The sequence below is a fragment of the Papio anubis genome, chromosome 9 (assembly GCF_008728515.1).
Source record: "Papio anubis isolate 15944 chromosome 9, Panubis1.0, whole genome shotgun sequence".
In the NCBI taxonomy this organism is placed as follows: Eukaryota; Metazoa; Chordata; class Mammalia; order Primates; family Cercopithecidae; genus Papio; species Papio anubis.
In genome coordinates, this window is record NC_044984.1 from 11,913,643 (window position 1) to 11,939,069 (window position 25,427).

Consider the following 25,427-nt stretch of genomic DNA (forward strand, 5'->3'; position numbering starts at 1 on the left):
GAAATGATGACTAAGGAGAAAGGCCTATCCTAATTGCCATGAATTGGCCCATATGAAATTACTTGATACCAGCAGCTGTCTAAATATTGCCCGATTTTAAGCTCGGCTCTTAACAACCTGAGTATAAGAACTAAATAGAGGCAAGGCACAAAAAAAAAAATTTTTTTTTTTTTTTTTAGCCCACTGTGGTTTCCTTCAAACCCTGCAGGATTTCTTTCGTGCCACGAATATGTAGTTTTTGGAATTTCTGTAGTGACTTTTACTGTTTATTCTGCTTTGTGGATAGCATACTCGTGCCTGGGGAACATGGGTCTTGAGAAATGTGAAGCTGGATGGTGGCAAACCATTAGTCCTTGGCTTCTAGGCTGTGGATACATGGCTGCCTCTGATTTGGGGGATTTCCTGTATATTGCCTCATTTCTAGTTAAGGATTCAAGTTGACAGACACTTTGTTTTAGGTTACATCTATCATTGAAATGTGGGGTAACTGAAAGGCCAACAAGAAAGGAGTGTGCTTCCTCCCCAGGTGTGGTTTTCCTGGGGGCGAGGGACGAGGCCGGTGGCAAATCCGCAGCCCCAGGAAGATGCAGCACAGACTTTTGGAGCTTCTCTTGTCACTGCCCTGGGTCTTCTTTCGGCCTCATTCTAGTTGCTGTCAGTGGGTAAATATGTTCACAGATTAGAACGCCTTCGTAACTAAGATAAAGCCACAAGGTTTATTTTGTTACAGTTCCTGTGTGCTTGCTTCAAGGCCTTGAGAGTACATTTATGATATGATTCTGGTAACTCCTGTTTTAATTCTTAGATGCATTGATAAGCATACTGTATTGCTGTAAACCAGTGTGAAGCATGGAGGGGGTTCAAATGAACCGGTAAGAAAAAAATTGCAATCCTTGGAAAGCCATGCGATTACACAAGATTATAGAAAGGCCCTGAGGTTTCTCTGATTTAGCCCTTTCATTGTGCAAATAAAGCAACCAAGGACCTTTGAGTGTACATGGGATTTGCCAGATATCTTTCTATTAGTTAATGACCAAGATAGTATTAGAAGGTGAGTCATCTTTTCCACTGCACCATACTACTTACGTTCTGCCTCTTTGGAGTCCTTCATTTCATTTCTGGTTATTCCTTTTTCACCTGGTAAGTCCTCCACTGGTGTTTGAAAGAATGCACGAGAGTTGCCCTTCATGGGCCTGCACACAGGGCTGGGCAGGGATTTCTTTCTGTCAACGGTGCTGTAATGTTTAAGACCCAGCTGGAGTCATTTTCCAAGCATTTGACCTGACTTCCTGTACTGTGTGTCCTCCCAGGGGGAGAGATTGATCCCGATTAAATGAGTTGTTCCGAGTGATGCACAGAGCATCAGTGTCTGAATTGGCCTTAGCATTCGCTTTGAGCTTCTTCGGTTAAAAGCCTGGTTAGCGTGAGCTGTTGGCCAGGTGAAACTGTTGCTGTCGCCCTGACACTGTGAACCGAATCTCCTTTAAATGACAACATTGTTAGAGTCCTGTGGCTGCTTTTAAACATATTTTGGCTTCAGTTGCTGCTTTCTTGACCTGAAATTATAAAATGAATTGGGAGTACCTGTTGCAAAACTACAAATTTTGACAAGAACATTGAAATGTCGGCTTCTTTTTGCTGAAATACTGAGGCAAGACATTTCAAGAAAATTTTATGTTCCCATAGAATGTCACAAGTGACTCTGGCATAAATTCCAGGTTGAAACCTTACCATGTAATTATAGTTTCCCCGCTTCTTGTCCTTTGGGCAACCTTTCTTTTCTGTAAGAAATATAGCTGGCCCCCTGGGTGGCAGGAAATCCAGGTGGGGGAGTGGGCTGCGTCTGGTTCGGCGGACTGTAAGGTATGCTGCACAGGGCTTCCTTGGGCCTGGCCCCACACTTCCTTTACACCAGCACTGTCCTGCCAAAAGCCAGAAATCCTGGAAGAGGGCCGAATCTAGTTTATTACTTGCCTGTTGGAAATGTAGGCTTGTGTTTTTTGGCAAGGCATGAGCAGAGCCCGGTTATTTGACTGCTCTGAGATTTAACTCCATTCCGTTTTTGGACAATGACATATGAGCATGTGTGAACAGCAGCCCCATTTCCCCCCAGTTTGCCTGCCCTAGACATGCCCCCAGACAGCTGGCTCTGCCAGCTTTCCCGATGCCAGGTTCTAGAGCCCCTGTTCTTCTCCCTCCCCTGCTCATTTCCAGTCCACCAGAGTGGGCAGTGTCAGAGGTCCCGTGTAGTCTCCTCTCTTGTGAGGAACCCCAGAGCACCTGTAGTCTCTAAGCCAACTAGCCGGTATCAAGGGCTCCTGGGTTATGGAAATGAAACCAGGGCTGGGAAAAGATATTCCCTGTCCCGTATCCCTTTCAATGAAGATAAACACGAATTTTAGCAAATTAGAGCATTGCTGCCGTGCCTAGAACAATGCCTGGCGTGTAGTAGATGTTTAATAAATTCTTGTTTAATGAACAACTTATATATTCTTCAATTATTTCATCCTAGGGACTGATAAGTTTTCTCATTCTATCAGAGAAAATAAAGGTTATGAGGGTTGCATTAGGTAGAGTAAGCTAGGCTACAGCTAAAAATAGACTCAAAGATGTATAATGGCTCAAATGCAACAGAAGTTTATTTCTTGCTCTTGTTCAAGGTGGATGTTTCTGGTTAGCAGGTGACTCTCCTCCATTGAGTTCAGGGATTCAGGTTCCTTCCATCTTGTGACTCTGCCGTCCCCAACGACCATGTTGTTGATAGTGTCCAGTAGCAAAAGGGAAAAAAGAGTGGACTAGCACAGATAGGAGGTTCTTACGGGCCAAACCTATGAGTGTTGCCTATGACTTCGGCTAGAATTCAATTACATGGCCACAGCTAACTCCAAAGAGGCTGGGAAATACAGTCTATTGTGTGCCCAGGGGTACACTAAATTTTGAACATCTGTGTCATCTTCGAGCTTAGATTCCTAAAATGTATCTGCAGCCCAACTTTGAGATTCAGAAGTCCTGATACAAGGTTCCATGGTAAATTTTGCTTGGTTTAAGTCCTCCTGCCAATGAAAACCAAGTGACATTAGGAAAAGATTTATATTTTTAACAATAAGTAAAAAAAAAAAAAAATCAGGATGTAATAGTTTATATTCAATATGATTTCAACTGTATTAAATATTCTTTTGTTTATTTTAGAACAGGGTTGTCCAATCTTTTGGCTTCCCAGGGCCACACTGGAAGAATTGTTGTGGGCCACACATAAAATATATTAATGCTAAGGGTAGCTGATGAGCTTAAAAAAAAAACTCATAATATTTTAAGAAAGCTTACAAATTTGTATTAGGTCACACTCAAAGCTGTCCCGGACTGCAGGTGGCCTGCAGCCAAACAATCTTGTTTTAGAAACAGGGTCTCCCTCTGTTGCCCAGGCTGGAGTTCTGTACCACAATCATAGCTTACTGTAGCCTCAAACTCTTGGGCTCCAGTGATCCACCCACTTCAGCCTCTCACACAACCAGCACTACAGGTGTGCCACCTACCTGGCTAATTTTTAATTTTTTTTGTAGAGACAGTGTCTTGCCGTGTTGCCTAGGCTGTTCTTGAACTCCTGGCCTCAAGCAATCCTCCTACCTCACCTTCTCAAAGTGCTGGGATTACAGGTGTGAGCCATCGTGCTTGGCCGTGGTAAATATTCTTAATAAATGATTAGACAGAAGGAAACATGACAGTGACTTAATTGTGGTTGCCCTTTAGAGGTGAGATTATCATTGGTGTTTGTTTTAGCCTGCTTCTGTTTTTCTGTGTTTTACAAGATTTCTATCTCAAACATGCATTACTTTTTTTTTTTTTTTTTTTTTTTTGTTAAACTGATGGATAGGCTCCATCTTCAGAGATTCTGTGCCAGTGGGTCTGGAGTAAGGCCCAGTACTGGCTCTTTTACTTTTTAATTTAATTTTTTTTATAGAGAGGGTCTCATTCTGTCACTTAGGCCAGAGTGCAGTGGCACAGTCATAGCTCACTCCAGCCTCAAACTCCTAGGGTCAAGTGATACTCCTGCCCCAGCCTCCCCAGTAGCTAGGATTACAGGTGTGTGACACCATGCCCAGCTAACTTTATTATTATTATTATTATTATTATTATTATTGTAGAGACAGGGTCTTGCTAGGTTGCCCAGACTGACTTTGAACTCTTGGCCTCAAGCAATCCTCCCACATCAGCCTCCCAAGTGCTAGGATTACAGGCATGAGCCACCATACGTGGCTTCTGTTTTTTGTTGTTTTTTGTTCTCACAATATATGAACCTCATAAGAGTTACATCTCCCTGCCTGCAGCTTTTTGATTCACCAAGATAAGAATATGCCTCAGAACTTTGTATGCATATGCCTTTACGTGTCTGCTTCATTTATGAACTAGTCAGCTCTGTGTCAGGCCCTGTTGTAGGTGTCGAGGAAATATCACTACAAAACAGACAAGACCCTCCTTCAGAGATCTTACACTCCATTGTGGACACAGACAATAAATAAAGTAAAAAAATAAAATAGATGGCAGGTAAGTTGGTAAGTACAAGAATTAAAAAAAAAGTAAGGAGATACAAAATATCAGTAGGGTAGAAATTTGACATGGGGTGACACAGAAGGCCTTCCCAGAAAGGAACTTTTAATATAAAGACCAGCTCGTCAGTACAGAGCTAGCCAGGGGGCTCTTCTTTATAACTCTGTCTGGATCTGAAATTTATCAGATTATTTGACCAATGGCAATCCTAGTTCTCAAGATTCTGTTCTTTACGATCACTCTGCTCATTGTCATGTTTATCTGAATGTTCCCAACTAGAGTCTTATTTGCTATCTCTGTTGTTAGTTGGTAGGAGACTTGCAGATCTATACTCCTTTTAAAAACATCTCTGAATTGTTTAGATTTCAGGGACTTCCAAAGGATCTCATCGGGAGGTGTCCCTAAAGCTTGAAGCAGCATTTAATTTTCTTCTGCCCATGCTGACAGACTGAGTATAATATTGTAAGACTTTAGTCGATGTCCTGGCGATCCTCCATCGTTCTCATTCTACATATGAGTAGAGAGCGTTTCACTTGTCTGAGGCCATATCACACCGTTGCTGGAAACTGCCCATGACAGCCAACCTGCAGCCCAGAGCAAAAGGCATAATGAATGTGGAAGAACTCTGCAGGACCATACGGAGCTATGTAAAAGAAAGGATTATTTTGGGAGAGTAAAAGTCATTTATTTCAAATGCAGCCAGACAAGGAGGGATTGCAAAATGTTGTTCTGTAGAAGTATGAGCATTAGTAGCGTAACACGGCATCATTTCAGTGATGGTTTCTTCCTGTATCCCAAAGTCCCCCAGCCTCCTCTCTTCCCCTTTCTACCTGGAAGTTTACAAATTCTCTCTTTGCCCTTGCAGAGACTTAGATTCTCTGGAGTCTGTCACTCACCTGCCTCTCCATCTTGTATTGTAATAGTCATAGTTGTATTCTGCAAAATGCGTGAAATTCGGATGGCTCTGGCCTGAAATACCCAGCCTCCACTCCTGCTCCCGGGCGTCTGCTGTGCCCCCTCCTTCTGGCATCTGCTCCCCCTCTCTGCCTGAGGAATCGTGCTCTCCCATCAGCAACTGCCAACAGCCTGGCACATGCGGAGGTCCCAGTTTCCCTTGATCACAGGGGACCTCCTTCCTCATGCCTCCCTGGTGTACAGGAAGTGTTTGCTGGAACAGTTTATGTGGTAAAGTTGAGTCGGTGCCTCAGCCATCTGCATGGGGAATGACATGGGCCTCTGGACTGGAAATCAGGCTCCAGCCTGATGTCCTGAGCAGCCATCTAGCATCCTGCCCAGGAGCATAAGGCAGCGCCGGTGGCAGTATACCAGATCATTATGCCAATATCATCGTCCCATGTACGGTATCTGGGTTCTTTCTTCAGGCACAGGGTGGATTATTTTAGCTGTAAAATATTTACCCACGCACCACTGCTAGGCTCTGTTCTCCGAGTCAAAAAGGGGTTGTGTTCACACATGGTCTGGGTGGATACACCAGGGAATTACAGAGCACATAGTCCAGTTTTACACTGTTTCATTACCTTAGCTCAGGTTTTAAGATGTTGAGTGTGTCACTTCAGTCATACAAACTTACTTTTATTTCTCTCTAATTCTGGACATCGGAAAGGGGAGTCCAGGTTAGTGGCGTGGCTTGGAGACTTTCCTCACTGTCCACCCGCTGCATCTGTGAGGCTTCTCCAGCCCCTCTCGTGATGTAGTAGTGACAGCAACAATAGTGTTACAGCTGTCGGTTTACATGTTTGCCATGTGCCAGGTTTAGAATAGGCATTCTGCATATATCATCTGTATTTCACGATCAGCTGAGATTCAGACACCCGAATGTGTTCCCGGTTACACAGTTGTCGAAGTGGAGCTGGGATGCCAGCTCAGAGCTAACGTCCACCTTCGAGACTCTAGGCCGTGCTTCCTTACCACCTTTTTGTCCATTGTCTTCAATTCTTTTATTTTTATTTATTTATTTATTTATTTATTTATTTAGATGGAGTTTTGCTTTGTGGCCCAGTCTGGAGTGCAATGGCGATCTCAGGTCACTGCAACCTTTGCCTTCTGGTTTCAAGCAATTCTCCTGCCTCAGCCTCCCGAGTAGCTGGGATTATAGGCGCCTGCCATCATGCCCGGCTAATTTTTGTATGTTTAGTAGAGATGGGGTTTCACCATGTTGGCCAGGCTGGTCTCAAACTCCTGACATCGTGATCCATCCGCCCTGGCCCCCCAAAGTGCTGGAATTATAGGCATGAGCCACTGTGCCCTGCTTCATCTTCAATTCTTTAAGGGCTTATTCTTCCAGCCTGTCTCCTGCTCATGCCCAGTGTTCAAGCACGTTCCCTTACCCTGTATTCCTTTATAATACTCGCCGCCTAGTGTCACAGTATACTTAGCATCTCAAAAACAGTCTTTATAGGATGCAACCACACTTTAAAATAGCTTTGAAGACCCCACATTGACATTCTTGAAGTGACAACTCTGCCTACCTTGGGGATAACTTTTTTATCCTTCCACCCGTGCCCTGGAGAATGGGGCTTTTTACCACTGTCTCAGAGGACTCCACAGTCTCTGTCTATGGAAGGTAGACAGAGAGCGGACACGTGCTGAAGAGCTTCATCCTTCCCCACTGCCGCTCTGGAGGGGTTGCAGAGAGGGAGCCTCGAATGAGTCAGGGCTGGGGTGCTTGGTTGCAGACGGGGCCTTCTCCAGGAGGCAAAAGATCTCAGATGTCACCACTGTCTTTCATGGGACCCGAGGAAAGCTCTCCCAAGGAAAGGGAGGAGTGGGACTTCGGACCCTCAGGCTTTTATTTTTACTCATGATGTTTTTCTTTTCCTGATTTGCTGGCATCAGTGCCGTTTTCAAGGCCTTTTGTGGGGAGGAGGTATAATCTGCCTGTTTAGTTTTGGAAGCTGCTGAATGGTTTTAGGATTTATTTCCCACTTTCCCACCTAGACATGATGCCAAGAGTAAGAAGGCATCAGAGGAAACTGGGCAAGTCCTAAAGTAATTATTGGAACAGTCATGCAATTCAAATTCCTGCCGTTCTGCTATCTCTGAATTCTCTTGAAGACCTGAATAAAATGTGTTCTTTTTCTGAGACATGTAGATACATTGTTTGAACAAAGGAAACAGGGTGACTTCAAAATGTCCAGTATGTGGAAATCGATGCGGTTCAGCCTGTGGGGTAATGAATGAAAACACTGGCGACAGTCGGCCCCATTGTTTGTCATGGTGCAACAGGAAGTGGTACACTAATAAGGAGCCAGGGGAGGTTTATGTAATTCAGAAGGAAGCAGACGTGTGTGCAGTTCTGACTGATGCCCTTCTCACTGCAGATCCAGGCTCACCGAGCAGGTTCCTATGACTGATGGACGTGGAGATGTCTGATTGGATTTTGTCATTTGATTTTTGACACTGACTAATGATAGATTTTTATTTCCCTTACGGTCAGAAATAGTGTCTTGAAAAACTTCACTTTAGATCATAGTTTTCACACACAGTTATAATTCACTGGGTAAAGCATAGTAGAACAAGCTATGGAAAAGGAAATGTCACTGGTAGACTTGGGTCGCTTAGGACAGGTATGGTGGCCCTTGGAATCGGGAGATCTGGAATTCAGTCCTGGCCCCGTCAGTCGCAGCCGTGAGAGCTTAGGGATAGTGCGTACCCACTCTGGGAGCAGTCTTCATCTGTAAAAGGAGCGGGGTGCTCAGGACCGTTGTACCTCGTTCTTTTACAGATGAAGATTGCTTTGTCTAAGCCCCCTTGGTAAGGTCAAGAATTGTGAAATGTTTGTACACGTGAGATGTCAAGAGTACAAAGTGTACAAACGAACTGCCAGTGAAAATGTCATTGAAGTTTGTCTGCTAACAGATAGTTTACTCCCTTTGGTCTCCTCTCAGTTTTTGTTTTGTAAATGTCCATGTTTTGTCTGGTAATTTGTTATTTTTATTATTAGAAAAGTAAACCCCAGTGTTTTGCCATTCCGCTTCAGAGCATAAAAAATTGCCATTTAAATCCATCTCTTAAGGAGTTCAAAAAGGCATTAAACACACTGCTCAACATCGTATGTATTTAATTGAAATGAGTTGACATTTGAATTAATTAGCGCTTTAGAAAAGATAGGCAAAAATTAGGCCAAAAAGCATGGGTTTGAATTCTGGCTTCACTGCTAGTACGAACTATGTGGTCCTTGGCATCTTTTGTCACCTCTGAATCTCTAATTTCTCATCTCTAATAGGAGAGTGACACTTTCCCTATGAAGTGTGGTGAGGTATAAAGATAATATATGCAAACTACACAGTACAGTATCTGACACTTAGTAGATACTTAATGGATAGCAGCTGTAACTGTTATACATTATTTTATTACAATAATTAAAATAACTAGAGAATTCGTGTGTATTATGTACTGGCTTCTACCTACCAAATCATTGTAACGTGATGTGCATTGATTACCAGAAGGAATAGTCCACCAGTGTGGATGCCAGTTTTGTTTCTGTTAGAGTGTGTGGAGTGAGATTTACCAGAGAGGGATTTCTCTTTTCTGGTTGACAGATCAAAGGTACGCCTGTGAGAATAAATGGCGAGAATGTATTCTTTTTTTTTTTTTAAACAGTGATAAAATATACTTTTATTACTTTGTTGAGTCAGAGGGTTGTAAAAAAATTATTGCTAAAGTAGGTATCAGGCAAACAGAAAGGTGCTTTAGAAGTCTGGTTACCTTGGAGTTTATTTAAACTAAGAGAAAAACGTCATAATGTTTCCATGCAATACATATTTGGTTCTTTAACAATTGTGTGACAAACAGCAGAAGGAATTAAGGAATGCCGCACTTGTGATCCATACAAAACACAAACATTTTAGGTTGTACGTTATTAAAGAAATATCTCAAACACTTTGAAACACTGTAGTAGCCAATACATAGAGGCATGCCGTAGGTGGGCACAGGAACGCAGTTTAGAAAAATAAATCACATAAGAACTACTCAATTTCTTTAAAATCACTGAGAAAGAAAAGCAACATTGAGCTGGCCGGGCGCGGTGGCTCCCGCCTGTCATCCCAGCTCTTTGGGAGGCCGAGGCGGGCAGATCACGAGGCCAAGAGATCGAAACCATTCTGGCCAACATGGTGAAACCCTGTCTAATTTTTGTACTACAAGTACTAAAAGTACTTTTTTTTTTGGTACTAAAAGTACAAAAATTAGCCGGGCATGGTGGCGGGCGCCTGTAGTCCCAGCTACTTGGGAGGCTGAGGCAGGAGAATGGCATGAACCCGGGAAGCGGAGCTTGCGGTGAGCCGAGATTATACCACTGCACTCCAGCCTGGGCGACAGAGCAAGACTCCGTCTCAAAAAAAAAAAAAAAAAAAAGAAAAGCAACATTGAACTTTCTTATTGACTTTACACAGCTTCTATGAGTGCTTTGAGTTAAATCCAAGAGCAAAAGTTGACTCTCCTCCTCTATTTTTGGTAAACAACTGCATGGTAAACTTACATGACTTCCCCTCCCTGGATTTTACCTGGGAGTAGCCTTTTTAAATTTTTATTTAAAAGAGGGCAGGTTTGGCACTTTTATAGTGATGTCACCAATGTTAATATTTCTTGGGATCTCAGGAAGATTCAGGTTTTTTTTTTACAGCTGGTACAGCACAGGCTGGAGCTCCCACTAAGCCAGCCTCAGATTTTTCCAGCTTATTTTGTGCATCAATTTGTGTAACAATCCCATTCGTGTTTGTCTCCAATACCATTCCTCCATCACCATTTCTGCGAGAATATTGTGAACCTTGCCTACATGGAAAATCAAATCCAGTTCACACACATTTTCAAAACATTTGTCTAATGTTTCCACAAATACGTAGGGCTGATAGAACTTGGAGAGCTGCGGCTTCCCGTGGTTGTTAAGATTGGGATCGCCTTGATCATGGCTGAGCCGGACCCACCGGGTGGGCACTGGGGGCCAGGGTGGGGGCCGGTGGGCAAACCTCGCCTCCGTCATCTCGCCGGCGATCCTTCCCGACCCACTCCCTCCCGCACACCGGCAAGAGTTTATTCTTACAGGCTGCCATTGCAAACTACTGCCTTCAGAAACAAGGTCACTTCAAAGTGTCCAAAATGTGGTAATTAGTGCCATTCAGCCTGTGGTGTAATTAAGGAAAACATTTGGCCATTGTTGTCCCTTGTGCAAGAGAGAGGCGTCCACGAAAGATTCATACTCCCAAACCCTCCGTGGGAATGGTGATCTGGAGGAGGGTTGGACAGCCACAAAGCACACAGTTGACCCTGAAAGGTTTTGTTGCAGCCTGTCATACCCTAACCTTTATAATCTGTCTTGACTTTATAATCTGTCTTGACTGCAGGTCAAGTAACCATGGTCTGGTGGGGATAGGGGTGGCAGGTGGGCTAGAATGTGCCATATCTTGATTTGTGGTGATGGGCCTCCTACTCTTCGGAGTGGAGACAGCTAATACCATGAGTCAAAGACCAAATCATGGGATAGTCAATGTATGAAAACACAAGCACCGGGTTCGCAAAGTGGAAGAAAGGTCTTGAAGAAGGTGTCAGAAGCAAAAAATGGTAAGTATGTGAGGAGATGAAGATTTTAATTAGCATGACTATGGAAATCATTTCACTATGTATATGTATGTCAAAACATGTTGTGTGCTGTAAATTTAGTTTTTATTTTTAAAAAAATGAATGCTGTCAGTATGAGTCCATTTAAAAATCAGTAGGCTTGAAGGTTCAAGGAAATTGCTGAGAACTGGCATCTCACACTTCTTTTGGGGTTAGTTGATGCATGATATAGTTAATGTTAAGATCCTGGATCTTATGAACACAGCTTTTTACCTTGGACTGTTCCTCTTGCAGACTCAGCTACCACCTTCCTTTGTGATTAAAAATGTATTACTTAGCCTCAGCAATTTGTTTCAGAGCCACTTTCGTAGTGTCTAGTCCAGGATTCCCAGATAGGTTTCTTCACCTTTGTAAACTCGAAAGTGGCCATCTGGGGTTCAGTGTCAAGACGGGTTCTGAGTCCAAGTCAGATTTAAAGAATAACCATGATGCATTACTGGTATCTGTCAGAGGTCTGGGAGAAGGAATTGAATGTATTTGAATACATTTATTTTATTATTTTTTAAAATTGAGTTATTCACATAGTTCACCCTTTTACAATGTGCATTTCAGTGGTTTTAGTATTCTTACAAGATTGTGCAGCTACACAACTATGTCATTCCAGAACATTTTCATCTCCCTAGAAAGAAACTCTGTGTACATCAGCAGTCACTCCCCATACCTCCATTCCCCTACCCCCTGGCAACTGCCAGTCTGTCTCTATGGATTTGCCCATTGGGGGTATTTCATATAAAGGGAATCATGTGATATGTGGCCTTTGTGTCTGGTTTCTTTTACTTAGCATAATGTTTTCAGGGTTTATCCATGTTGTAGCTTATATCAGTATCTCATATCTTTTTATGGATGAAGAATATTTTATTCTATGGATAGACCACATTTTGTTTATCCATTTCTCAGTGGATGGACATTTGGGTTGTGTCTACTTTTTGCCTATTGTGAATAATGCTGCTATAAAAATTAGTGTACAAGGTTTTGGGGGAACATATAATTTACTTCTCTTGGGAATATATGTGAAGTGAAATTGCTGGCCGTATAGTAACTTTATGTTTAACTTTTGGAGAAACGGCCAAACTGTTCTTCAAAATGACTGTCCTATTTTACATGCCTACCAGCAATGCACAGGGGTTCCGGTTTCTCCACACCCTCACTAACATTTGTCATTGTCTGCCTTTTCATTTGAGCCATCCTAGTGGGTGTGAAGTTGTATTCTTTGTGCTTTTGATGTGCACTTCTCTAATGTCCAACGATGTTGAACATCTTTTCCTGTGTTTATTGGCCATTTGTATATCTTCTTTGGATAAATGGCTTCAGTTGTAATGCCAAGGCCAGATTTTTGCCCTAGGAACAGGACTGATTTATATAGTTAGGCTAACTGCTTCCTAATTGGGAGAATTGGTAGTTCTGAATTTCAGAAACATCTGAGAAGGGTGGATATTGAAGCTTTATATAAAACATTGTAGCAGTTTTCTTCAAAGGTGATTATGATTTGGGAACTTCTTAGTTTTACTACCATGAAAAAACTTCCAAGCATATTTTGCCATTCATTGTTAGAATAATATAAACATACATGTTTATAGCAGTGTTGTGTTTTCAGATCATTCTTACATATATTATCTCATTATAACCATTACAACACTGCTATGAGATAGGATGAATATTAGCCATTATTAGCCCCACTTTTGAAAAGTAGAAGCTGAGAGTCAGCTTGTGACTTGCCCAAGTTCACCAACTAGTAGGGTTTAAATTCAGGTCTTCTGACTTACTTTGTTAATGGTAATGGATTATTAGTGATGTCAAGGATTTGAAGGGTGAACTTACATTGCTAAAAATCAGCAATATGCCCGTCTTCAGATAGCAGATTGTTACTGGCCTCAGAATGTTACTATTTGAATAGCTGTACAACAGGATGAATTGTTACTTTTCCGTTTAGCCCCTTTAGCTACAAAGTGCTTACAATAAAAGAGCAGAATTACATATCACTGCCTGCTCATTACATTTTGAACCCAGAAGGAAATCCAGCCAAAGAAAGAACAAAGCCGGGGATGGATTTAGAACCCTAAAAAGAGGCAGCGTTTGGTTAGCTGGCCTCAACCCATCATGCCTCCTCCTCCCAGCCTCCATATTCCTAAACTGACCTCCTTGGGAAACAGGAATGTAAATGTAGAATGAGTGTAGAGAAAGTGAGATATCCGTTGAGATCAAATAAAAATTAACCTTGATACTAATGTTAACTGAGAGACACCACATTAAAAGCTAAACATTACCTTTAAAGGGTGGGAAAGATGAGTGACTTTTTAAATGCAGTCTTGAGCTGGGTACAGTGGCTCATGTCTGTAACCCCAGCACTTTGGGAGGCTGAGGAGAGCAGATCACCTGAGGTCAGGAGTTCGAGACCAGCCCGATCTACATGGTGAAACCCCGTCTCTACTAAAAATACAAAAATTAGCCAGGCGTGGTGATGCACACCTGTACTCGCAGCTACTTGGGAGGCTGAGGCAGGAGAATCGCTTCAACCTGGGAGGCGGAGGTTGCAGTGAGCCGAGATTGCACCACTGCCCTCCAGCCTGGGCAACAGAGTGAGACTCGGTCTTTTAAAAAAAAAAAAAAAAAAAAAAAAAAAAGCAGTCTTAGGTCCATATGCAGTCTTTGTTTTTAACATTTCTTTTAAACTTAAGTATCTTGGGGATAGAAAAATAAGTCTATTGATCATATGGATGTGAATTTTGTTAACTGTGAAACATAGCTTACCTGCTCATTTTTCTTTTGACCCATGAGGGTTATTAAATTTGCTTTTGATCATTTCGTGCATATCTACATCTTAAGTTTTTAGAATTTAAAAGTTGTACACTATCTTTATGAAGTTCTCACTATTATGTTGCACATCTTTTCTAACTTAAAATAAGCCCTTGTAGTATGTCACTAATTCGGAAAGTTTACCTTTACTTTGAAAAGAACTACATCAAGCATGGTGAGGGCAGTTGTGGTAGATCACGCCTGTAATCCCAACACTTTGGAAGGCTGAGGGGGTGGATGGCTTGAGGCCAGGAGTTTGGAGATCAGCCAGGGCATCATCGTGAGACCCCATCTGTACAAAAAATAAAAAACAGGCCGGGCGCGGTGGCTCAAGCCTGTAATCCCAGCACTTTGGGAGGCCGAGACGGGCGGATCACGAGGTCAGGAGATCGAGACCATCCTGGCTAACACGGTGAAACCCCGTCTCTATTAAGAAATACAAAAAAAAACTAGCCGGGCGAGGTGGCGGGCGCCTGTAGTCCCAGCTACTCGGGAGGCTGAGGCCGGAGAATGGCGTGAACCCGGGAGGTGGAGCTTGCAGTGAGCTGAGATCCGGCCACTGCACTCCAGCCTGGGCGACAGAGCGAGACTCCGTCTCAAAAAAAAAATAAATAAATAAAATAAATAAATAAATAAAAAACAAAAATTATCCAGGCATGGTGGCATGCACATGTAGTCTTAGCTACTCAGGAAGCTGAGGTAGGAGGACTGCTTGGACCCAGGAATTCAAGGCTCCCGTGAGCTATGATCAGGCCACTGCACTCCAGCCTGGGCAACAGAGTGAGACCCTGTCTCCAAAAAACAAACCACAGTGACATCTTTCATGGCATGACCCATCTGCCTCAAACCAGCATCAAAGCTTATTTTATCAGGAAATTTTATGTAACAAAAGTTTTTGAAGCACTGTACCCTCTTGTTCGAGAGGATATCGTTTATTAAAGCTTTTGGTTTTGCTTTCAAAATATTTTTTGAAAAATATCCATGGACGCATGTACACATATGTATTTTTACTTTTACCATATTGGACAGCATCAAACAGTGGCAATAGTTACTCTTTACTCTCAACATATAGATCAGAAACACATGGAAGGACTTGTCGGTAAATAATGATTTCAGTTGTGACGTAGTGCGAAATGATTCTATCAGGAAACTGCGATGAGTAATGTGACTCTGTTGTAAGATTTTCGGTAGCAGAAGTACAGAACAAAAATAAAACATGTCAGCAAAAAACACAATGGTAAGTTGTCATCTGAGTGGTTGTGTAAGCCTTGAAGATAGTTAATGTAACCGAGAGGAGGCGTCCACATAAGCTCCTGCCTTCACAATAGATAGCTTGTGTCTGTTTGGATATCACAAAATGTCATTTGTTGTTTTTTTCTGCTTTCATGCACTACATTTCTTATCTTGCTTTTTCATTCTTCATGTAAAAGAGGTTTCTAGACAGAGTTTCTGTTTCAGTTCACATACATTTTATCATTGATGGAGCTCCTTTTTCCTGGGGACTGTTGTAGGAGTTTTATATATGTTATCTCGTTTAATTCTATGTCAACTCTATAAGGTAGGCATTGTCAATGTCCCCAATTTAGGGGACAAAGAAGCTGAGGGTCAGCAAGGTTAAGTAACTGGCTCAAGGTCATGAAGGTAATGAGTCATCTGCAGAAGCAAGATGTTGACACAGTTCTGTCTGATGCTACTGTCTGTATCCGTAAGTGATGTATATTTTAGTTAGAAAACTGGAATGGTTACTCAACTTCACAGTAATTCTTTATTTTATTGCTTCTATAGAAGCTCTCTCCCCTCCCCCACAAACTCTGAGTCACTCAGCCTGAGCTCAGGAATGATTTCAGATGTCTAAATAGGTCATTTGCAGGGTCTGGGTGGTCTACCCACAGCGGAGGTAAAAGCTCTGGCTCAGTCTTGGCGGCTGAACCATTGCGAATTTAAGCCAGTGGATCTGAAGGCAATTGAGTTCTGTTCTGCCACTCCAGCTCAGGCAGGACAGCCGCTTCCATGAGACAGGGCCCCTCTGAGGTTAGATGTGCAGCCTCAGTGGGCAATCAGTGTCATGAATAGCCGCTCCTCGTTTGGCAGCAGTAACTATCCAGAGACAAAGGATGGGATTCGGGATAATTGTGGTCATAAGCTAGAAGTCTCCAGAGTCCTTAGAGGAATTTGAAAACTGAAGAGAATTTTTTTCTTTCCACACTGTGTCAGGGCTTCAGCAAAGGAGTTCTGTTGTGACAATTGTCTGGGTAACATCTGCCTACTCTCTTTTTTTTTTTTTCCTTATCTGTAGTCCAGCTTCCTTAACAGTGCCCAAGGGTGCAATCTCCACACTGTTAATAGTTTTAGTCTTAACACTTCCTTGGCTCCTTTGTCCCAAGAAGGTGAGATCCCACTTCCAGGCGATCTCCTGCAGGACTTTTCCCCAGCCTCTGACCCATTTCTACCCCATATTTCTCCCTCAAGAACAATAATTCAATCATGTTTTAAGTTCTCCTGAAACGATCCCAAATGTTGGATTTTTTCTTAGTGTTGAATTATAAGAATTATTGATATATTCTGGATGTAGACTGTCATTTGATATAGACAGATAGTGAAATTTTTTCTTTCTTTCTATTTTTGCCCATTATTTTCATAGGGAATAAAATATTATGAATATTTTCTCAGTCTACTGCTTGCCTTTTCATTTCCTTTTTCTTTTTCCTTTTTCTTTCTTTTTTCTTTTTTTGAGACAGTCTTGCTGTGTCACCCAGGCTGGAGGGCAGTGGTGCGATCTCAACTCACTGCACCTTCTGCCTCTTGCGCTCAAGAGATTCTCCTGGCCAGGCGCGGTGGCTCACGCTTGTAATCCCAGCACTTTGGGAGGCCAAGGCTGGTAGATCACGAGATCAGGAGCTCGAGACTATCCTGGCTCACACGGTGAAACCCCATCTCTACTAAAAATAGAAAAAATTAGCTGGGCGTGGTGGCACGCCTGTAGTCCCAGCTACTCAGGAGGCTGAGGCAGGAGAATCGCTTGAACCTGGGAGTTGGAGGTTGCAGTGAGCTGAGATCGCACCACTGCACTCTAGCCTGGGTGACAAGGCCAGACTCCATCTCAAAAAAGAAAAAAAAAAAAAAAAAAAGAGATATTCTCCTGCCTCAGCATCGTGAGTGGCTGGGATTACAGGTGTGCACCACCACACCTGGCTAATTTTTATATTTTTAGTAGAGACAGGGTTTCACCATATTGGCCAGGCTGGTGTCAAATACCTGACCTCAGGTGATCTGCCTGCCTGAGCCTTCCAGAGTGCTGGGATTATAGGCATGAGCCACTGCACCCGGCCTCATTTTCTTAATGGCATCTTTTTTTTTTTTTTTTTTTTTTTTTGAGAAGGAGTTTTGCTCTAGTTGCCCAGGCTGGAGTGCAATGGCACGATCTCGGCTCACCGCAACCTCTGCCTCCCGGGTTCAGGTGATTCTCCTGCCTCAGCCTCCCGAGTAGCTGGGATTAACAGGCATGCGCCATCAGGCCTGGCTAATTTTGTATTTTTAGTAGAGACACGGTTTCTCCATGTTGGCCAGGCTGGTCTCAAGCTCCTGACCTCGGGTGATCCACACCTGCCTTGGCCTCCCAAACTTCTGGGATTACAGGTGTGAGTCACCGCGCCCAGCCTTAATGGTATCTTTTTAAGAGAAGTTTTTAGTTTTGATGAAAATCAATTTAACCATTTTTATTTTATGGTTAACACTTATTGAAACTTAGAAATCTTTGCATACCCCAAGGTAGCAAAGATTTTTTTTTTTCTTTCTCTTTTTTTTTTTTTAAAGACAGAGTCTTGCTCTGTCACCCAGGCTGGGGTGCAATGCCAAGATCTCAGCTCACTGCAACCTCTGCCTCCCGGGTTCAAGCGATTCTCCTGCCTCAGCCTCCCAAGTATATGGGACTACAGGCATGCACCACCACATCCAGCTAACTTTTTGTATTTAGTAGAGATGAGGTTTCACCATGTTGGTCAGGCTGGTCTCGAACTCCTGACCTCAGATGATCCATCTGCCTCGGCCTCCCAAAGTGCTGGGATTACAGGCGTGAGCCAGCAAGCCCGGCCAAGGCAGCAGAGATTTTTCTCCTATATTTTCTTCTAGAAGTTCTGTAGTTTTAGCTTCTATATTTAGGTCTGTGATCCATTCTATGTTAATTTCTTGTGTATGCAGGGTGAGATGTAAGGGTCCAGGTTCATTCTTTCTCTTTGTAGATATCTAGATATTCCAGCACAAATTGTTGAAAAACTTTTTTCCCCTATTGAATTGCCTTGGAACCTTTGTAACAACAACAAAAAAATCAATTAACCGTATATTTTTAGATCATTTTTACGCTGTCTTTCGTTTCATGGATCTGTGTGTGTCTATGCCAGCACCGCGCTATCCTGATTACTATAGCTTTATAGTAAGTCCTGAAATCAAGTACTGTAAGTCTTCAGACTTTGTTCTTCTAATTATTTTGGCCATTCTGTGTACTTAGAATCAGCTTACCAATTCCTGTAAAACAATGCCTTCTGGAACTTTTACTTGGATTACAAATGAACCTCTTAATCAGTTTGACACCAACACCTTGACTGTGTTGAATCTGACAATCTGTGAACATGATATACTTCATTTCCTAAGATCCCTTTTAATTTTTCAGAGCAATGTTTTGTAGTATCAGCCTACAGGTCTTGTACACATTTCGTTGAATTTTTCCCTAAGTATTTCATGTTGCTGATGCAGTTGTAAATAGTATTCTTTTATTCCACTGTCTTGTCATTCATTGTTATGTAGAAATACAATTGATTTCTGTATGCTGACCATGTATCTTGCAACCTTGCTAACTTCACTTTAATAGTTTTTAGTGGATTTTTAAAGATTTTCTAAGTGCATAATGTCATCTGCAGATAAAGACCCTTTTATTCTTTTCTAATTTTTTGCCTTTTACTTAGTTTATTGCATTGGCTATTGCATTTAGTACAGTGTTGAATAGAAGTGGTAAGAGTGGAGACGTGCTTGCCTTGTTCCTAGTCTTAGGGAGAAAAATATCTTTCACCAATAACTATATTGTTAGCTGGAGGTTTTTCATAGATGCCCTTTATCAGGTTGAGGAAGTTTCCTTCTGTTCCTACTTTGCTGAAAAAATTTCCATAATAAATGCATGTTCAGTTTGTTGAATGCTTTTTCTTATATCTATTAAGACAGTCATAGATTTCTAACCTCTATTCTGTTGAAATGGCAAGTTACTTCGATTGATTTTTCAGATGTGGAAAAAGCATGTCTCCTTGACATAAGCATTACTTGGTGATAAAGTATTATCCTTTTTGTGTATTTCTGGATGTGATTTGTTAATATTTTGAGTTCATGTATTGGGTGGACCAGCCAAGTAGGCAAATGGGCCCACACCATCCGTATAAGGTATTTGGAACAACCCTGAGCACATTCTACAGATGCCTGATACCGTCATGAGGCCTGGAGTTCTATCCTCAAATCATCTCCCCTTCTGTTTCACTTGTCCTTTGAAATGGACTGCCCCCAGAGATGATATATGAATCTGGAGGGCAAAGTTCGAAGTATGAGTTTGAGTAAATGATGAGTTCCTTGAAGGCAAAGGCTTTATTGCATTTTCTTTTTTTTTTTTTTTTTTTTTTTTGGTCTGTGATAGGGCCTTGCTCTTTTTTTCCAGGCTGGAGTGTAGTGGTGTGATCACAACTCACTGCAGCCTCGACCTCCTGAGATCAAGCAATTTTCGCACCTCAGCCTCTGGAGCAGGTGGGACTACAGGTGTGTTCCATCACACCTGGCTAATTTTTATTTGATTTTTTTGTAGAGATGAGGACTCACTGTGTTGTCATGGCTGCTCTTGAGTTCCTGGGCTCAAGTGGTCCTCCTACCTCAGCCTCCCAAAATGCTGAGATGGCAAGCATGAGCCACCACGCCTGGCCGGCATTCATATCTATCAGTATCAGATCATATTAACTAGTGTTACAGAAACCCCAAATGATGGTGGCTTCTACAAAATGAAAGTTTATTCTTCTCTCTCAGGCCTGGTCTACTCTTAGCCATAGACATCCTCACGGACCCAGGCTGCTTCTAGCTCATGATATGCCAACTCCAGGATGTAACCTTTGTTATTCTCATGGTCTACATGGGGTGCACCTGCATTGCAGCAGCAGCAGCAGAGCGGAGGAGGGGACAGTGGAGAAGAGAAGCAACGAAGAGTGCGTGCCAGCTGACTCTCCAGGAAGGTGCCCGGAGGCTGCCAGGAGAGACGTCGTGGCACACACTGTGGACCAGAACTTGGTCGCGTGTTACGGCAAGGCGAGGGTTTTGAGGCAGGAGGTGTGGAGAATAAAGAGTTGTTCAGTTTCGCCGGGCGCGGTGGCTCAAGCTTGTAATCCCAGCACTTTGGGAGGCCGAGACGGGCGGATCACAAGGTCAGGAGATCGAGACCATCCTGGCTAACCCCGTGAAACCCCGTCTCTACTAAAAAATACAAAAAACTAGCCGGGCGAGGTGGCGGACGCCTGTAGTCCCAGCTACTCGGGAGGCTGAGGCAGGAGAATGGCGTAAACCCGGGAGGCGGAGCTTGCAGTGAGCTGAGATCCGGCCACTGCACTCCAGCCTGGGTGACAGAGCGAGACTCCGTCTCAAAAAAAAAAAAAAAAAAAAGAGTTGTTCACTTTCTATTCGAAAATCAGCTAGTTTATTCATTTAATTTTTGTTAAGTTCCTGAAACAAAGTTATTTGCAACTTATATGTTTCTGGGCCTGAGTTTCCTGGAATAGTAAAGTCATGTTAACAGAAACAGCGGAAAAGAAAATTCATGTTAATGTACACGGTGAGCTGTGTGGGTGTAAGTAGTTTTGGTTCTCAATATCTATATCCTAGGACCTCGCATAGTGCATGGCACATGGCACGTGATGCTACTCAGTAACTGTCTGTTGCCCGTATGTTAATAGCTCACACTTACCCAGTATTCAACTGTGTGCTGGGCAGGATAATAATGTTCTCCTTGCAGAATCTCATTTAATCCTCAGGACAGTCTCTTAAGTAGCCACTGTTGTTATCCCCACTACCTTACAGATGAGGAAACCGAGGCTTACATGTATTTTGAGTCATTTGTTCAACAAATATTTATTCAGGACCTGCTATGTGCTGGGTACTGGAGATATAGCAGGGTTTAAAGCACACCAAATCCTTGCTGTCATGGAATCACCCTTCTGGGTAATTTTCTAAAATCACATAGATACTGGATCGAGGGTAGCCCTTAAACCTAGGTAGTCTGACTCCAGAATCTACAGTCTTAACTGTTGTTTTATTGGTAGATGAATGGATTGATGAGTGGGGCGAACAAAAATTGTAACTATCCATTTCAGAAACAAGCTTCGTGGTTGCCCTTTAGCTCCAACTTGGATGGTTAGATTGCCCTGTGTGAAGCTGGATCTTTTTTTTTTTTTTTTTTTTTTTTGGATATGGAGTCTCTCTATCACCCAGGCTGGAGTACAGTGACGCGATCTTGGCTCACTGCAACCTCTGCCTCCCGGGTTCAAGCCATTCTCCTGCCTCAGCCTCCCAAGTAGTTGGGACTACAGGTACACACGGCCACGCCTGGCTAATTTTTTGTATTTTAGTAGAGACGGGGTTTCACTGTGTTGCCCAGGCTGATCTCAAACGCCTGAGCTCAGGCAATCCGCCCTCCTCGGCCTCCCAAAGTGCTGGGATTACAGGCGTGAGCCACTGCGCCCAGCCAAGCTGGGTCTTTTGAATGGCTGTGGAGTATTCAGTGAGGTAGCCCTAGGTGACATCACAACACCTCTGTTTATCCAGAAGACAGTTAGTATATATACTATCTTGTTAGAATCCATGTGCCAAAAATAGAAGTAGGAAAGGCAAATAAGGATATATCCTTAGATTGTCAAAATGGTGATTGAGAATTGCATGAGATACTGGTTTACTGCCTACGGTCACATCAAATGTGTTGCGATGAGCGTGTGTCTGGGGGTTCATGGAGGAAAGGTAGGGATTATGGATCAGGGACAGCGTTACCTCAAGAGCAAAGGGCAGAGACATCAAAAATAGGCATCACCCGTTTTACTGTCCTTTTCCAGATATTCCATTGTTGCTTGCACCAGGTTGAGACTTTCTTTGTGACAAAGAATGGGGGAAACATTTAAAAGGTAGTGACTTTCCCTACATCTGATCCAGTCTTCTGTAATGCCATGCCACGTGCCAACAGAAGTCTCATAGGGCATCAGTGGTACAGGCTCTTGCTCAGGAAATACGTGTAAAAGAGGGGAGCTGCTGGCCTTCGGACATCTGGGGTCTAGTGTAGGTTCTGTCGTTGTGAGATCTTCAAAATCACACAAACTCAAGTTTCCTCTTGTGTTTTTTTTTTCTCCCATGGAGCATAATGGAAGTAAGACATGATGTCAGCACGCATGAACAACCTGCTTGAACTCAGTGTGCTCATCTCAGCATTAACAGAAAGTGCCTTTACAAAAGCTCTGGCGACATTAAACCCGGGCCCCAACTGGATGTGCAAACGTGTAGGGAAGTACATGCCATTTGACAGGTACCTGGTGAAGATGGCTGTGAACAGTCTTCATCAGGTGTGAATCAGGGGGATGGATTGACTGCCAAGGACTTTACACTTGATAAGTTAGAGCCTTGGAGGCCATTTCAGATAGAAACGCTTCAAGTGTCTGTCTAGTCTGGGAGGGTGGCGGGGTGGAGGGCTAGAAATGCCCCGCCAAGTAAAATGATGCCCGAGAAGGTTCCCAATTCAGGATCCCACCTGGCTCCCACGAGCCCCGCTGTCTCTCAGGTGTTTGGAGTGTTTCTCGGTGCTCATTGCAAGGCCACCCTGAAAAGGCCTGGCGGGTGACTGTCAGGACCGCAGGAATCTCCTGGCTCGCTACTTCCAAAGTGCTGAACGCCAGACAGGGCTGCAGAGAACCCCGGAACGTGTGCATTGTTCCCACATTATTTGGGGTTTCCCGCTCTGATGGTTTTTTTTTTTTCTCTCTTCTCCTTCTCCCCCTGCCCAACTAGCTGCTCCTCCTGCCCTGCAGGCACTCAAGCAAGCTGGGCAGGCCTGCCAGAGGACGGCAGCACTGAGGTGCTGTGGTCGCCTCCCGCCCCTCATGTCCTCCCCACACACGATAGCAAAAGGGAACTTATTTTTTTCTTGGGGCTGGCTTTGGTCCCCCATGTTCTTGTTAGTTTGTTTTTGTGTCTCTCGAAGCCATTTTCTGAGGCTCTGTGGTACCAGGTGTAGAGCCCTTGTCCTGGTGCAAGGTGAGGAAGGGGAGTGCTCCAGGAATAAACCAGAAGGAAGGGCTGGAGGAGCCTGGGAACCTCGGGATAGGAGTGCGGGTCTCGGTAGTTGAGCTGTTTCTCTCCTGGCCTGGGACGGAAACAAGGGGTGAGGGGGTGGAAGTGGGGTCCATGCTGAGGAAGGGGTACAGGTGCTGAACATGATGGCCATCTCCTCTCCCTATTTTTATCTGGGCGGTAGGTACTAAAGAGCCTCTTAAGGGGAAGAGAAGATCACGCAAGGGGAGCCCAGAGCCTGCAGTTTCTTTAATGGGGGAAAAGGGCACATGAGCTAGTCCTCACACTTTGACAAAAAACAGTGTGGTCTGTTGTAAGAACAGGAGCCTTGGTTGCATTGTTGGCCCTGGCAGGGACAGCCACCCTTCCCTTGCCGTGTTCCCCGAGTCACTGCCAAACTGCAGCCGTTCGGGGAAGAGTGCGGGAAGAACATGCATTTTGGGGGTTGGGTTTTGTTGTTGTTGTTGTTAGATACAGGGTCTCACTCTGTCGCCCAGGCTGGAGTACAGTGGCATGATCATGGCTCGCTGCAGCTTCGACCTCCTGGACTCAAGCCATCCTCCCACCTCAGCCTCCCAAGTAGCTGGGAGTACACGCCACACCACCAGGCCCATCTGCTCCGAGTTTTTTCTAGATGAGGAACCTGAGACACAAAGGATAAGTACTAGCAGCTCATGCATGTGGCAGAGCCAGATTCAGCCCTGGCCTGACGGATTTCCACATCCACAATTCCCCTCATATAGGGAGATAGAAATCTCAGGATCTCAACAAGGTACAAATAAGGCACATTCCCAGAACATAGAGCCAGGGACAGTCCCCTCTCAGTTCTCTTCTAAAGGTGGTTCTGGCACAGCAGTTGATAAAGCTGTGTCCCTGAGGGGCTTTTTAGCCCTGGGTGCTTCCTGTAAAACTTGTCTGCTTGCACTTGGCCGGCGGGACTCTGTCCCTCACAGGCCGGACACCTGGCCCTGCGGAGAGGACTTGATTACACGAGGTGTAATGTACTTTTCTTTCCCGTCCACAGATGGATCTGTCTGTAGAAACTCTGTTCAGCTTCATGCAGGAGCGCCAGAAAAGATACGCCAAGTACGCCGAGCAGATCCAGAAAGTGAACGAGATGTCCGCCATCCTCCGCCGCATACAGATGGGCGTGGACCAGACCGTGCCCCTGCTGGACAGGCTCAACAGCCTGCTGCCCGAGAGCGAGCGGCTGGAGCCCTTCAGCATGAAGCCCGACCGCGAGCTCAGGCTGTAGCTGCCGCCCGGCCTGCCTGGGGCCGGGAGCCCCAGGCACCGACACCCTGAGGAGGTTTGGAGCCAACATCGTATCGTCCGACCAGGGCTGGAGGCCAGCGGGAGGCTCTGGTACTCCCTGACGTGGGTGCGAAGGAGTCCGGCAGGCGTGAAAATCTGACTTTGCCCAACTCTTTTCCTTGATGCAGTTTCCCTATGTGAGAGGAACCAAACCAGTTCTCGGTGATAACTGAAGCTGGAACATGTGAATTATTAGGAATTCTTTGAAGAACTCTGCATTGAGAATTATTTTTATTTAGTTGTTTTTGTTTGTTTGTTTGTTTGTTAATTGAGAGTGTGTAGTCCAGGTACTGGAATGAAAATATGGAGACAAGGGGAGAATGTTTTAAGCAGCTCTGTGTTCTCAGTGCCCTCATGACATTTTCAGTGGGCTGTCTGGTTTACATGTCAACATGAAAAACTCACTGAATCTAGGTCTCTGTGTTGTTCCTGTTTCTACCCGGTTTCCGTCACACCGAGCCCTTATCTGGGGCGCGTCTTCCTGCCCAGGTGGAACACTGGCTTTTTGTTGACTGTCAGGTTACGGTGTCCCTTAGTCGTCATCAGAAACTGAAGCCTCCCTTTCCACACCCTCATCAGATTCATCTCCACTGATAACCGGTTTCCTTGATGCAGACATAGTTTAGCTTTCTTTTCAACACTGGCAGGATTCCAGTTTCTGTAACAAGGTTTTAACCAGTATGTGGTTTTACTAGCCTAGAAAACGGTGGGACAGGAAGGCTCTGGACGCTGACTGCAGAGATCTGTCATTCCACAGACCTTTCTTGCGCCCATTTGATGTGTCCGATATTGCGCCA

At 44.0% G+C, this 25,427-nt stretch overlaps 1 protein-coding gene and 1 pseudogene across 2 annotated transcripts in view; one reads left to right on the plus strand and one right to left on the minus strand.

The window, feature by feature from the left end:
- BORCS5 (BLOC-1 related complex subunit 5) overlaps positions 1 to 25,043 on the plus strand; it is a 107,291-nt gene extending 82,248 nt beyond the window's left edge. For both annotated transcript variants that reach the window (XM_017945677.3, XM_017945676.2), the window contains exon 4: positions 24,341 to 25,043. In XM_017945677.3, the coding sequence (XP_017801166.1) occupies positions 24,341 to 24,571 (231 nt within the window). In that variant the 3' untranslated portion in view covers positions 24,572 to 25,043. The remainder of the gene's footprint in view (positions 1 to 24,340) is intronic.
- On the minus strand, positions 10,077 to 10,557 carry LOC108580898 (annotated as a pseudogene).
- Positions 25,044 to 25,427: the final 384 nt, after the last annotated feature.